Source organism: Hylobates moloch, unplaced genomic scaffold (genome assembly GCF_009828535.3).
Source record: "Hylobates moloch isolate HMO894 unplaced genomic scaffold, HMol_V3 SCAFFOLD_4, whole genome shotgun sequence".
Classification (NCBI taxonomy): domain Eukaryota; kingdom Metazoa; phylum Chordata; class Mammalia; order Primates; family Hylobatidae; genus Hylobates; species Hylobates moloch.
The window spans coordinates 8,110,155-8,124,816 of NW_026652279.1; the positions used below are offsets into that span (position 1 = coordinate 8,110,155).

Below are 14,662 nucleotides of genomic sequence, written 5' to 3' on the forward strand. Positions count from 1 at the left end.
TGATGTTAGATGGAATTCACATGTGCGGCCCTCACCAGGGTCTGGGCTGCAGCAGTGATGAAATGGGCTTCTGGTTACACAGTGCAGAAATACAAGGTAGTGAAGGTAACATTGTTAGAAGAAAGCATTTGTGGCTTTGACGCTTTTAACTATTATTAGTAACAAATTACCTTGAACATACCATAGTGCAGGTGGGATGACTCCACAATTAGCATCAATTGAGAACCACTGTGCTACAGAAGTGCCTCAGACTTCTAGCTTCATGTCCTAAAAGCTGTCTCTGCAAGATTGCAACATTGCTTTGACACCTTAAACTTGTAAAGCCGCCTGAATGTTGAGATCTTACAGGCATGTGAAATTAGGGTTTTCTCTTAGGGACCATATACCAGGGATTTTCTTGCAAGAGCAAAGCAGTGGCCTCCCTTTGCAGAGGGTCGGCAGCTGCCTGGACTTCAGGCGTCTCATCTGGCAGTGCCACCTCCTCATCCTGATGCCGAGTTGGATCACTTATGTGATTGTAGTTTTTGTGTACCTTTGGCAGTTTTAATCTCAGCTATTTGATGGTCTGGAGGACATGAAGTAGGTGAGTCAGGCCCCAGTTAAGGTTTTTATAGGACAGCAGCCCATCCTAGATTGAAATTTTCCAGTTGGAAGTTTGAAAAGTAGGTGATATTGGATGGTTTTGTTGAATGTGACAACTCTGAGGGATTGATGTTGGGTGTGTGAAGGGTGTCACGGTTTTGAAACAAGAACTGGGGCAAAGCCAGAGGAATAATTGGCTGTTGACGTCTAGTGAGAGTGTGGGAAGGGCCTAGTGGGGGCGTGTGTGCTGGGAGCCTGCCACTTAGGGCTGCCATATTGTGAGGGATGCTTCTAACTGTGGCACATTAATTCTGCTGCTAGTTCCACAGCAAACAGGAATAGTGTGAGAAAAAATGAGTCCTGAAGCTACTTAGCCAGTAGCAGGTAAAAGGTCCTTATGGGCCGGGTGCGGGGCTCACACCTGTAATCCCAGCACTTTGGAGGCTGAAGCAGGAGGGTCGCTCGAAGTTAGGAGTTTGAGACCAGCCTGGGTAATATGGCAAGACTCTGTCTCTAAAAAAATAAATAAATAAATTAGCCTGGTGCGGTGGCACGCACCTGTAGTCCCAGCTACTCAGGAGGCTGAGCGATCGCTTGAACCCGGAAGTCGAGGTTATAGTGAGTTAAACTGCGCTACTGCCCTGTAGCCTGGGTGACAGAGCAAGACCCTGTCTCAAAAAACAACAACAAAAAAGTTCTTATGTGTTTCAAATAGCAATTGGGCTACATACATGGAGAAGTCACATTCAGTGGCTTTTTTAGACTGTAAAGCCAAACTGCCAGATTTCACTGTCTTACCGATTTCAGTGTAGTTCATGTTTGATTCTGTGGCATCTGTTGGGCAAACCACTTCAATTGACCTTAGCTTTAGCCTTGTGGAGCTGTGCATAGCCGCAGCCCCTCAGCCTTTTCTGGAGACAGTGGTGGCACGTGGGGATGGCATGATCGACTGGCAACCCCATGGCCCCAAAAGCTGGTAGGAGTAGATGGTTGAAGATAATCTTCCCTGTCCTGGTTGTGGCATCTCTTATACTTGATGTTATAAAACTAAGCAGTGCTAGAAATACAGGCAGAGGAGGGGTGTCTTCCTCAGGTCAAGGGCCTGTCTCTGTCCCCATTGTCAGCTCTGTAAAGGTGTGTGGATTTTTTTTTGCTTATCTATCTTCTGAAAGTCTCAGAAGTTACGGGCTCTGGTCAGTCTGTACAGTGTACTTAAGAGCATTACAGACAGCAGCGGTTGTCATTTAAGGGAGTTTTGATTAGCCCCTTATTAATGATAAAAGACAATAAATAATTTGCCTAAAAAACAGTCACAGAAAAACCTGGTGGCTGTTGTGAACAGAGGTCCCAGGCACCCTCAGCCTGAAGGTATCTCCGCCGGCTTCCTCTGTTAGGTCTGCAAGCACTCAGAGCTGCTGCCACCTCCTGTCTCCTCCCCTGGGCATGCACTAAGTTTACCAGGTACTACTTGGGTTTTCCAGCAGACACCATCTCCTCACCTTAGGATGGAATGGTGCTGCCCTCTCGGGGTCAAGTCATGTGGCGACCACTTTGATCTTTCCCCGCGGTCCACGCAGGTGAAGACCTTGTTCTGGCACATACTGGGAATATACATATAAACAAATATATTACTAAACAAACACCGCGTGTTCATTCAGCCCAGTAGCCGAAGGCAGATGGGGAGCCTGCCCACCCCGGATGGCCCCTTTCTGGTTTTCTTCACTCCTCAGCTGGCTGTTTTTGTTGACTGTGCCCTTTATGTAGTAGCTGCCCCTGCCGTGAGCATCCCTTTCTGCCTGGCATTGTAAGTTGCTTATATTTGCTCTCATTTAATCTGTGGGCACTAGAATACGCTCCTGCTCAACTCCAAAGTCTTCACCTGTGAGACTGGCTGGGGCCCTCACTGTACAAATTACTCCACGTTAAGGCCGTAATTACGTTAATAGATTCAGTGGTCATCTATTGAAACCATAAACTGCTTCCGTCTGCCTCTTGCCAGGAGCAGCTGAGCTTGTGAGTGGCAGAAGCTGAAGAAGACACTGGCGTTTAGAAATAAGTAAGGTAGTAAAGGCAGGAGAACTTTGTGGCCGGAGTGGTCTCCCGCAGCTCGGCATCTACTGGCCACCTGTCTGGCACCCTTTCCTTCGTAAGGTAGGAACAGGGAGGCTCATCCGTTTTTCAGGCAGGAAGGACATAGTGGTAATTTGTGAGTTTCTGTCCTCACCACCTACCCCATGCAAAAACAATTTGCATGATGCTGATTTTTTTTTTTTTTTAAACAAGTGTAGTTTGCTTTTCAATACAATTTTCATGGTTATTTTTGGACAAGTAATCGGGGTCCTTAATTTTATGTGCAGTATTGTAATGATTTAAATCCGTAGCTAGCTAACTAAAAGGGCCCACAAAACTCTTCTTAAGTGTCTCATTTTCCTTAGAAGTGCCAAGTGCTGCAAACAGAGGGAGGCTGCTTGGCCTCCCCCAAAAGCTCAAAGGTGTTGGGAGAAAGGATGCAGTCAGGTGCTGGGAGCAGCCTGCGGGGACCGTCTTCCTGCCAGGCCACCAGCCTGCTTGTCACAGGCTTTTCTTACATCTTAAAGGATGCATAGCTACTGTTGGCATACTTGATCATTTTCAGTTTTCTTCCATAGACCTAACCAGAAGTCTTTTCATTGGCATATTCACTAGTTTTGCCTTCATTAACTCTTTCTGCTTACAGAAGTAATACAGGCATATTTTGTGTAATTGCACTTCTCAGTGCACTTTTTTTCCAAATTGAAGGTTTGTGGCAACCCTGCGTTGAGCAAGTCTTGCAGAGCCTTTTTCCAATAGCACATGATCACTTTGTGCCTGTGTCACATTTTGGTAATTCTCACCTGTCAAATATTTTCATTATCATATCTGCTATGGTGATCTGTGATCAGCCATCGTTGATGTTACTATAATTGTTTTGGGGCATCACACACTGTGTCCACCGAAGATGGCAAACTTAATCGACAAATGTGGTATGGATTCGGGCTGTGTCACCAACTGGCCATTCCCTGTCTCTCTCCCTTAGGCCTCTATTCTGCGAGACACAATATTGCAGTTAGGCCAATTAATAATCCTCCCGTGGCCTCTAAGTGCTCAAGTGAAAGGAAGAATCACACCTTTCTCATTTTAAATAAAAAACTCAGGCCGGGCATGGTGGCTCACACCTGTAATCCCAGCATTTTGGGGGGCCAAGGTGGCAGATGGCTTGAGCCCAAGAGTTCAAGACCAGCCTAGGCAACATGCCAAACCCTGTCTCTACAAAAATTACAAAAATTAGCTGGGCATGGTGGTGTGTGCCTGTAGTCCTAGCTACTTGGGAAGCTGAGGTGGGAGGGTCACCTGAGCTCAGCAGGCAGAGGTTGCTGTGGGCCATGATCGTGCCACTGCACTCCAGCCTGGGTAACAGCAAGACCTTATCTCAAAAAAAAAAAAAAAAAAAAATTTAAAAATAAAAGCTGGAAATGATGAAATTTAGTGAGCAAGCATGTGGAAAGCTGAGATGGGCCAGAATCGAGGCCTCTTGTGACAGTTAACCAAGTTGTAAATGCAAAGGAGAAGTTCTTGAAGGAAATGAAAAGTGCTATCCAGTGAATTACACAAATGATAAGTGTAACAGCCTCAATGCAGATACGAAGAAAGTTTGAGTGGTCTGGACAGAAGGTCAGACCAGCCACAACATCCCCTTAAGCCAAAACCTAATGCAGAGCAAGGCTAACTCTCTTCCCTGAAGGCTGAGAGAGGTGAGGAAGCTGCAGGGTTTGAAGCTAGGAGAGGTTGATTCATGAAGTTTAAGGAAAGAAGTCATCTCTGTAACACAGAAGTGTAAGGTGAAGTGGCAAGTGCTGATGGAGAAGCTGCAGCAAGTTACCCAGATCTAGCTAAGATCATCGATGAAGGCACTAACACGAAACAACAGATTTCCAACATAGATGAAACAGCCTTCGATTAGAAGATGCCATCTAGGACTTTCCTAGCTAGAGAGGAGACATCAATGCCTGGCCTCAAAGCTTCAAAGGACTGGCTGACTCTCTTCTTAGGGGCTAATGCAGCTGGTATTTTTAAGTTGAAGCCAGTGCTCGTTGACTCTTCTGAAAATCCTAGAGCCTTTAAGAGTGATGCTAAATCGACTCTGCCTCTGCTGTAGAAATGGAACAACAACGCCTGAGCGACAGCACATGTGTTTACAGCATGCTTTCTTGAATATTTTAAGCCCACTGCTGGGACCTAGTGCTCAGAGGAAAAGATTCCTTTTAAAATATTACCGTTCATTGACAGTGTACCCTGGTCACCCTGGAGTTCTGCTGGAGATGAATGTTGTTCTCATGCCTGCTATCAACATCCATTCCTTAGCCTGTGGATCAAGGAGTTACTTTAACTTTCAGGTTTTATTAAATTTCATAAGGCTACAGCTGCATCAACAGTGATTCCTTTGCTGGATGTGGGCAAAGTAAATTGGAAGCCTTCTAGAAAGCAGTCACCATTCTAGATACCAGTGAGAACATCAGTGGCTTCATAGGAGGTCAAAATATTGACCATGCTAGGACTTTGGAAGAAGTTGATTCCAATCCTCATGGCTGACTAGTGGAGGGAAACACATACTAGATGTACTGGAAATAGCAAGACCACTATAGTCAGAAGTGGACCCTGAAGATGTGATGAATTGCCACAATCTCATGATCAAACTTGAACGGATGAGGAGTTGGTTCTTATGGGTGAGCAAAGAAAGTGATCTATTGAGATGAATCTACTCCTGGTGAAGATACGGTGAACATTGTTGAAATGACAATAAAGGATTTAGAATATTTCATCAATTTAGTTGAGAAAACAGTGGCAGAGTTTGAGACAGTTGACTCCAGTTTTGAAAGAGGTTCTACTGTGGGCAAAATGTATTGTGTGCTACAGAGAAATCTTTCATGAAAAGAAGAGTCCATCAGTGCAACAATTATTATTTTTAGAAATTTCCACAGCCACTCCAACCTTCAGCAGCCACTACCCTGGTCAGTTAGTAGCCATCATTCAAAGCAAGACCCTCTACCAGCCAAAAGATTACAATTTACTGCAGGCTCAGATGCTCGTGAGCATTTTTTAGCAAAGCATTTTAAAATTAAGGTATGTACAATTTTTAGACATAATTGCTACTGCATACTTAATAGACTATAGTAGAAACATAACTTTTCTGTGCCCTGGGAAACCCAGAAATTTGAATGGCTTTCTTTATTGCAATATTCACTTTATTATGGTGGCCAAACTTGGCCTGGGACCAAACTTGAAATTATCTCTGAGTCATGCCTATACTCTTGGTTTCAAAAGGTTCAAAGGTTATGGAAGCATGGGCCAGAAATGTGTCCTGTAATCCACAGGCAGCAGGCATTCAGTTTAGGGTTTAAGACACATCCCTGGCTTGCCTTTTAGATACGGAATCATAGCCCTTGGACTTAGTTTTTTAAACCTGTTTTGTATTTTTTTTTTATGTTGGCATCTGTAGATTTCCTCATCTTTATCAGCTACATAATCATCCACTGTATGTTTATACTGTGCCATAACTTAGATCACCATCAGCAATGTCACAATGAAAATTTTTGAATATCTGAGTACGTATGGGGACGGGGGGCTGTTTTAAAGAATGAATCCCCAATTTATATCCTCGTGGCATTGTAGTTTTACTTTGCATTGCTCTGATTATTCTACATTGCACCTTGGCTGATCATCAGCCTTCTGTGATACCAGGGGACTGTGCAGGTGGAGGCATGCTGCCCTCTTCACAGCCACAGCCCATTTGCCTTTCATGCCCTTAGACAGAAAAGGAACACAGGGAATCCATGGAGGTTCAAGTTGTTGTTGTGACGTCATGTTTTGCGGTCTCGAAGGACAAAATGCAACTGAGTCAGTGGGCGGAGCGGCAGCATTGCCCAAAAATCTCTTCACTGAGCAACCCCTGGAGACCACTTTAGAGGTGTGGGCTGGGAAGTGCCTTCCAGCCTTACCTAGGATTCAGCTCTTTAATGCCTTTTTTTAAAAAGTCAATTTCATCTTTCAAAGGGAAAAATGGCATGAAAGTTTTAGAACTCTTGTTGGGACAGAGCCATTACTTGCCTTATTTGGGAGTGTTCACAAGTAAGCTGTTTGGTAGTTAGCCACTAATGAGCATGGTGTATTGAGCTGAGCAAGCTGTGGGTACTGGAATTTAACCTTTTTTTAAAATACACACAACATTAAAAATCCTGTTTTTTCCCCTAGATTATTTGCAGGTGTCTTCCCTCGAATGGCAGCCATCAGTCTGGGAGGTTTCATCTTTCTGGGGGCTTATGACCGAACGCACAGCTTGCTGTTGGAAGTTGGCAGAAAGAGTCCTTGAAGCAGAGACAGTGAGGCTGTCAGGAGAGGGGCCTGCAGTGTAAACCCTCTTCCGCTGAGCAGCTGTCTGAACTATAGGCCCCAGTGCTGAAGACCAGTTCTGCTAAGATGCCGGCATCGAGATTGTGCCATCTGTGGTATAGGCTGGCTGGTATGAAGTCACTGGCCTGTATGCCAGAGAGCTAAGAGAAGAAAACGGGGTCTGTGGCGGTACTCTGAACAATCTCCTCAGAACCTCTTAATAAATAAGTTTGGTAATGCTGAGGCCAGGCCTTTTAGAGCTTTCATTTGATCTGTATCTGATCTTTCACTTCCTGCCACCTGATGGTGGATTCAGCAGAAGGCAAGATAGTTATAATTTTAAAAGAATAGCTTGTTTGGGAAAAGGAGACTGGGGGAAGAAGTTGTATATGTGGGTGTTTCTGCCCCTAGTTAATTCCTGTTGTGTAAGGGTAGGTTTTGTTGAAAAAGAATGAACTACAGGTGCATAGCAAGCACTCTTTCTGGGTAAGTGGGCTGCTGGTTTTAATTACCCTCAGATTTCACTCATAAAAACACACAATTGTATTATTTTACAGAGATGTGTCCAGCGCCCCCTGTGGTGTGTGAGAGAAAGCAGCTGCAACTCAAGTGACTAGGTGGGCCCAGCTGGCTTCGTGCAGGAGGGCACGGTGGGTGAGCCATTCTCATGTCAAGCTGAAAGGAGGGCCTGGGCCAGCTTTGAAAACAGCGTTGCTAGAAGTAGGCAGGATGAAATGGGAAGGTCACCACACTTTGGGATTTTAGAGCTTGACTAACAAGCTCCAGGTGTAGAAAAATTCAGAACAAAATCTCAGGAATCTAGCAGTGTTGTCTGCCCTGGAGCAAACAGTGTATGACTTTGCTTCGCCTAGTTTTTTTTTTCTTTTTGGGGGGAAGATAATTAAAGGCAGAATGACTGCGTTTGTAAAAGAAGGACCACCAGAAGGACCACCAACTATACTGACATTTATAAATGAACCTTTATTAAAGACACTTCAATGCCATTTGTTAGACACTTCAATATTTTACATGGTTTTCAATGTACACTGTACCAAAATTTCTATAAATAAATAACTTTGTACATAAAAGTAATACTTCCTCTTTCACATTGCCTCTCAGAAGCAGCAAATTCACATATTTTGTGGAAGTAAGATAGTTAACTGTCAAGAACAAAATTCTAAATGTGCTTACCTTTTCAACAGTGATGACACCTGACAGTAATTGTTAACTATTTTCTCAGTAACTCCCTTCAGCTTTTGGCCAAAGGAACATTTTTTGTTTCTATTTAAGTAAGTTTTACTAAATTACACATTGGCACTCACAAGATGGTTAGCTACCAGTCTCAAAAGTGCAAATATACCCAGAACCCAGGTCAAGGGCTAAGTCTTTTCCAGTCCCAGCTCAGTTTCATCTGTGCAAAGGAATGGCATGGACAGGCCTGCTCTGGATCCTTAGTAGAAATAAGGTAGCCCTGAAAAGTAAGAACTTCCTCCTTTCTGTACCCCAAGGCCAATGTAATACTCATTATATTGGCAGAATGAAAACATCACTATAGAAGAATCCACAGGTACCAACACCAGCAGCCTTTACCTTAATTTAAAAGTCTCAAATAGCAATCGAATGATACTGAGAAGGCCACATTTGCTTTTATCATAAAATAATCTCGAGAAGGACGAAATTTTGCTTGTGATGGATTAACAACCCTCATTCTGCGCCTTAAAGACAGGACTTAAACCTAAAAGGAAAAGCCATTCACTGCAAGGGTGGATGGCACCTGCACCCCTGGCTCTACAGGGAGGCCTGTTGCAGGGGCATCCACACATGAGCAGTGCTCACCTGAAGCTCCTTCCAGCGCATGTCGAGTCCGACCGCGCAGCAGCCTAGGGGTCTATGAAGTGCAATATAAATCCAAGGCCTTCCATCCTTCTTATACCCCCACCAAAAACTCCTGCAAACAAATGTGGTTGTAGCCTCTATAAACTCCAGCCATGCATTAAGGCACCAGAATTATTTCCCCACCCCCCCTCCAAAATTAAACAGCAACCTGATATGAAAAATAATATTGTCAAAATTGTGTAATTTTTTTCTGTTAACCATGCACTAAAGATTAAAATAGCCTCTGAAAAAGATATATATGAAATCTCTGAAAACTCTTATGTACAATGATAGCAAATACTTTTTCTGCCTTTTGTACACAAATCCCCTCTTGCGTTTCTGTGCTTCAGATGCAAGTCCTGTGAGCGACTGATACTCCACATGGAAGTTACAACCATGTACAGATGAGTGACGCTTGAACCCAAGCTTCCTCACAGCCTCTCCTACCTCTCTTTCCTGTAGAGACTGGTATGACAAGAACTGAGGTAGACAAAACCTAGCTTTTGGGTGCCAACAGCAGTGGCACCCTCTGTTTCCCGGGGAGCTGTCCTGTCAGTGGCGTGGACTCGGGACTGGAGTCACATGCTTTGGGGAGGTGGCCATTGGAAACAAGCAAGTGCTGGGCTTCCGTGCGCTCTGGACTGCCTGAAGTTAACGAAGATGCAGGCTGTAGCTCTGTGGAGTCCAGGTCATACGACCTTGCTAAAGTCCAGGAAGAATCCCCTACAAGGAAAGAAAGGACCTGTCAGACCCCCACTTGACCGTTTCAGCAGCTCCCAACCCACCTGTTTGTTAGTAACTCCTCAGAAGACAGTAAAAAGTTACCTTTCCCGTCTAGAGATGCCATTGGCTTTTTCTTCACAGCCGTCAGCATTCTATCGTGGTTACTAGGGTGGAGCGACCCCTGGCACTCAGGGCAGGACCCAGCGGCAGTCCCGCTGCACTGGTGATGTGGAGAATGCTCTTGGGCACTCCCACCCGGCTCTGGGCCATTTGGCACACTTGGCTGCACGCTGCCTCTGGACACAGGCTGGGGGTGGAAGGCCTGTTCCCTGGAGTAACAGTCCACTTCAGTGTTGCAGTCACTGCATACGACCCGGCCACCCTGTCCTGAAGGACAGCACCAAAGATGGGTTAGAGCCACTGCTGTGGGACTCTTCATCCTCACACACAGGACAGCTGCTCAGCTCCACTGTGCACGGTGAGAACCCTGACTGCAAACACTGTATGCATGCTTCCTCTTTCTCCCAACTATGTCCCCAGAAAAAGGACTAGGCAAACACCAAGCCACTCATGAACTGTGGGGTCTTTCGTGTTTACAGTGAATTTCATACTCAGAGAATGTAGTCTTACTGCTTCAGGGGGGAAAAGCCATTAGCGTTAGGTACCATGCAGTGTTGGGTCTTTTCAACAATTAGAAATTAAGCCTCAAAATAGCCCTGGTGAAAAAGTGCTGACTGAAACTCTACACTTCGTTTGTGCCTTGCCCCTTATTTAAGTTGCTTATAAATCTAGAAAATGCATGCTCAGGCTTACCATGCCATAGAATTATTTAGGAGAAACTATCCTGCAATTAAGAGAGCCAGGCCTGAGCTTCCCATTTATATACTGAATACCAAATTTGGAGACAGCTGTGGACTAAGAATGTGTCTCCCCCTTTGATATAGTGACTAGGTCACCCCAAATTTCCATTTCAGAAAGAAACTACTTCCGATGGGAAGCATCTCATACCCATCTTATGTGGCCCAGGTGTCCCTTCAGCTTTCTCCATGGCTTTCCACGGCTCTCTGTGATACCCAGCACAGAGCTTTGGCTGCCTGCAGGCAACGCTGTGAGCGTCGACCTCTGGAAAGTGGCTTGCATCTCTTGGACAGGCACCTGCAGTGGATTCCGACATGATTAGAAACTCTGGGCTTGGTATTTCAGAGTCAGCCTTATGAAAGGAATGAGCAAGGCCGCTAGAACAGTCATTTCTTAAAAAGTTCTTCAGACGCGTGGGGCTGCTGGTCTGGCAAGCAGTGGGTTTTCTACTACTACCTCCCAGCAGGCAGGCCGGCCTTGTGAAATGAGCAGCTCTCTCAGGGGAGCCTCTACGGCCTCAGGCAAGTGCTCAGGGGCCCCCACCGTTGGACGGACCTCATCCTGGTGACAGCTTTCCAGTGTAAGACTGGATCACAGAGCAGACCTGGGCACACTCCCCATGTAAGGAACGGGTTGGCTGAGTTCATGCACCGTGATGCCCTTTCCAGCTGCTACTCCAGGCAAGCCTACTTTATCCTGCCAGGGAGATGCTAAGCCCCATCCAGTGGCTTCCTGGGGGGACAGGACTTTAAAACCTTGGAGAACTCATAAAGACTGGGTCCAAAATAGCAGCCCTTAGTCATACAGCCTTCTAGTTCACCAAGTTTGCCCCATCTAATGCCAGGTACCTGTCCTGTAAAGAGCTGGAGGCCACCTCCAGCACCCGGAGACACAGTCACAGCAGAGCTCTGCTTCATGGTTACTGAGGCCTTACCATTGCTCTCAATGTGCCCACTGGCCTGAGGGCCGCCCTCGGTCCTGACCACGGTTTCTTGTCGGTCAGAAAGGGTCCCCTGAGAAGAGAGGTAGCTTGGAACATCTGGCGGCACGATGGTTTCATCTGCAAGGAGACAGAACAAATAAAACACCAGGGTCTCAGTGACAAGAAATGCAGACACACGTTCCTTGTCAAGCTCAGAAAGGGGATCCTCCCAGTGACGACCATCAGGGCTGTGCAGAGAGATGGCATGGAGTCCATGTACATAACAGGCCCTCCCAGAGCCTGCTCAGCCTTACTCTACACCCAGTGTGAAGAGCACAGCCGGCAGATGCCAGATGCCACAAGAAGTGGAGACCAGTGACGGGAAAGATGCTGGGGCTCACAGAAGCACCGCGCTGGGAGATTGTTTCAGGAACAACCTACTACGTGGCAGCAGGGCCTGTGCATAGGTGGCCTCTGAGTTAGCAAGGAGAGGGAAAACTGCAGGGTGCATCAGTTACTTATATTTGAGAGTATTCCTGTTTAAGGTAAAGTTCCTCAAAGTTAAAATGGAATTAGTGGCACTAAAGCCTCAGGAGTTCTGAACACACTGCGATTCTTTCAAAAGCCACTGGAACCCGGCCCAGTTGCCCAGCATCACTGCCATTCCTCCCTCCTTGAAAGTCAGCTCTGCTGGCAGGGCCTGACCTGTGTTGGTGACACTGTACTCTTCACTCTTCTTCCTGGTCTGGTAGATGATGCACACCCAGACCAGTGACGTCAGGACGATGCTGCTCACGACGGCAATAGTGAAGATGCCTACCGTGGTCCCATCCTTCCTGCAGCCTGCTGCGGGCAAGACGGTCAGCTGGCTGTGAGCTCGCTCAGTGCCCAGGGTGTTGGACATCTCACAGGTGTATCGGCCCGTGTCCTCTGCCACCACGTTCTGAACCACAAGGAGCTGGTTGTCAGGGGTCAAGTGGTGCCGCTCAGTGAGGCTCAGCGGGTGGTCCCCCTTAAACCAGGTGATGCGGGGTGGAGGGTTCCCCGTCGCTTTGCATTGGAAGGCCACCGTTTCTCCAACAGATACCACACGGTCTTCCAAGGGCACCGCCAAGGATGGGGTCTCTACAAGAGGACAACAGAGATCTTAGTCATTCTCAGGGCCTCGGTTGCTCTGGCTCTGCCCTGTCTTCTAGACAACAGACAACCCAACATATCAGTGAGATGCATCTGAGATTTTGTCTCAGAGTGGCAAGCTTTGGAGAAGAGCCTTCAACTCACTGACTAAGTCATCTCCATTCTCGGAGTGGCTTCCACAGGGACAGTGAACCTCTGCTGATGAAAGCCCCTGCTATTCCCTAACTAACTGTCCTGTGTCAGGCCTGTGTCCTCATTCTTGACCAAGCCCACATCTATCCTGTCCAATTCTTAAAATGTTCTGTAGCTAAACCCTGTGAAGACTCTTAATTCATCAGCTATCATTTCTTTTAAAGAGACAGAACCACTTGTCAAAAAGCAGCCGCAAATTTCAAACAGGGTCGAAAGGCCCACAACGCATACCACCCCTGGCCACACAGAGCATTTGAGAGTCTGACACACACACACACACACACACACACACACAGTGGAGCAATAGCCAAACCTAAGACAGTCAGGGTGGCATTAGCTGAAATGGAGCCGGCTGAGTTCTGGGCAGTACAGCTGTAAACCCCTGCGTCATCTATTTTCACATCAGTGATGAAAAACACGTCGTCATCTGGCATGACATGCATGCGTCGCTCACGGGCAGCGGGGAAATCCGTGCCTCCATCCTTCTGCCAGGCAATCTGAGGGTTTGGGTGACCTGTGGCAGCACATTCAAGGCGGGCCATGGTGGTGGTCCGGATGGTTATGTCATGGGGCGTTTTGGTGAATGATGGCAACACTGGAAAACAAAACGTATACAGGGTCGGGTTATGGGACAGCTAGATGCAAAACGAGGAAGTCCTCTGGCAAACACCTGTCACTGTGCCCAGTGCCAGTTCACTTCCTTTCTCCCAATGTCTGCCCAGGACCACTCCTGCCACCTGTGAATCAGGAACCCCCAGCTTCTCCCACCACAGTTGGAACACTTCCATCAGCCTTGCCTTGTACACCCTAGGCTGGCTATAGTCCCTTCAAAGCAAAGGCTTTTACTCTACGTGGCAATGCCTATACGGGGATTGCAGGGGGTGCCCATCCACACTAGGTAGGCCTGATGCTTGCCTGCTTTACCCACAAGAGAGAGGCTGTGGAGATGGAATTAATTACGAGGGAAGGTGGGCGTGCCTCCACCTTGGGAGAGCAATGGGATGGCTCATCCGTTTGGATGGGTGTTCAGGGGATGAATGGGATGGCTCATCCATGTGGATGGGTGTTCACGCAGGCTGCTCCTGCCCACTGCCGTATACCCAGGCAGGAAGCATTCAGCTTGCTAGCTTGCTCAGCCTAAAGATCGATGTGCCAACAGAATGGGACGCATCCAGCCACAGGTCAGGCACCACCAGAGTTCCTGTCGATGTCAATCTCGGGGAGAGTCTAACAGTTTCCTGAGTCTTCCAGAAGCTGTGAGGACTTGGAATAAGCCAAGACAACCCCACTACAGTGTGGTAAAGGTGTTTCCCTGTGATCTGTGGGGAATTAAAGAGTACAGCAGATCCAGCATTCTGATGATTCTCAAGCCAATTCTTTTTAACTAGAGGGTTAGTAATCAGGATAACACCATTAGGTTACTGGAGTGGGATAGTAAACTATTCAAGCTATCTACTCCCCCCCCCTCTCCTCCAAACACACAATAACACATGGTCCCCTTGACAAGCTCCAAGGCTGGTTAAAGAGTAAAAACCTGTCAACTGCCAGGACAAGTGTGTCTTTCAGGCCAGGACTCACACCAGCCTTGCACTCCACTGCCTCTGGAGCAGTAGCTAGCCTCTGACTCCAATGTTGTGCCATCTACTCAAAGAACAGCAGCTTCCCCAGGCTAAGGGGATACTTGGAATTTGGAAACCCGATCTCTTGGCTTATAGAGGATAAGAAATGGACAAAAACACAAGGCTTAGCTCTCCACAATTTGACTTAACATAATAACTAGTTTTTTTGTTTTGTTTTGTTTTGTTTTTGAGGTAAGTCTTGCTTTGACACCCAGGTTGGAATGCAGTGGAGCAATCTCGGCTCACTGCAACCTCCACCTCTTGGGTTCAAGCAATTCTCGTGCCTCAGCCTCCCAAGTAGCTTGGATTACAGGCATGTACCACCACATCTGGCTAATTTTTGTATTTT

General features: G+C 46.8%; 2 protein-coding genes across 10 annotated transcripts in view; one reads left to right on the forward strand and one right to left on the reverse strand.

The window, feature by feature from the left end:
• The window catches only part of SLC25A26 (solute carrier family 25 member 26), a 171,405-nt gene extending 163,326 nt beyond the window's left edge, over positions 1-8,079 (forward strand). For 4 of the 6 annotated variants that reach the window (XM_032149455.2, XM_058437143.1, XM_032149457.2 and 1 more), the window contains one exon: positions 6,850-8,079. In XM_032149455.2, coding sequence (XP_032005346.1) covers positions 6,850-6,967 — 118 coding nt within the window. In that variant the 3' untranslated portion in view covers positions 6,968-8,079. The remainder of the gene's footprint in view (positions 1-6,849) is intronic. The other 2 variants (XR_009213042.1, XR_004247616.2) reach the window with 1 other exon arrangement.
• The window catches only part of LRIG1 (leucine rich repeats and immunoglobulin like domains 1), a 122,646-nt gene continuing 115,932 nt past the window's right edge, over positions 7,949-14,662 (reverse strand). For 2 of the 4 annotated variants that reach the window (XM_032149453.2, XM_032754988.2), the window contains 6 exons: positions 13,008-13,289; positions 12,071-12,490; positions 11,378-11,503; positions 10,594-10,740; positions 9,688-9,972; positions 7,949-9,585 (listed from right to left, as the gene is read on the reverse strand). In XM_032149453.2, coding sequence (XP_032005344.1) covers positions 9,359-9,585; positions 9,688-9,972; positions 10,594-10,740; positions 11,378-11,503; positions 12,071-12,490; positions 13,008-13,289 — 1,487 coding nt within the window. In that variant the 3' untranslated portion in view covers positions 7,949-9,358. Of the gene's footprint in view, positions 9,586-9,687; positions 9,973-10,593; positions 10,741-11,291; positions 11,504-12,070; positions 12,491-13,007; positions 13,290-14,662 lie in introns of all 4 variants that reach the window. The other 2 variants (XM_032149454.2, XM_058437142.1) reach the window with 2 other exon arrangements.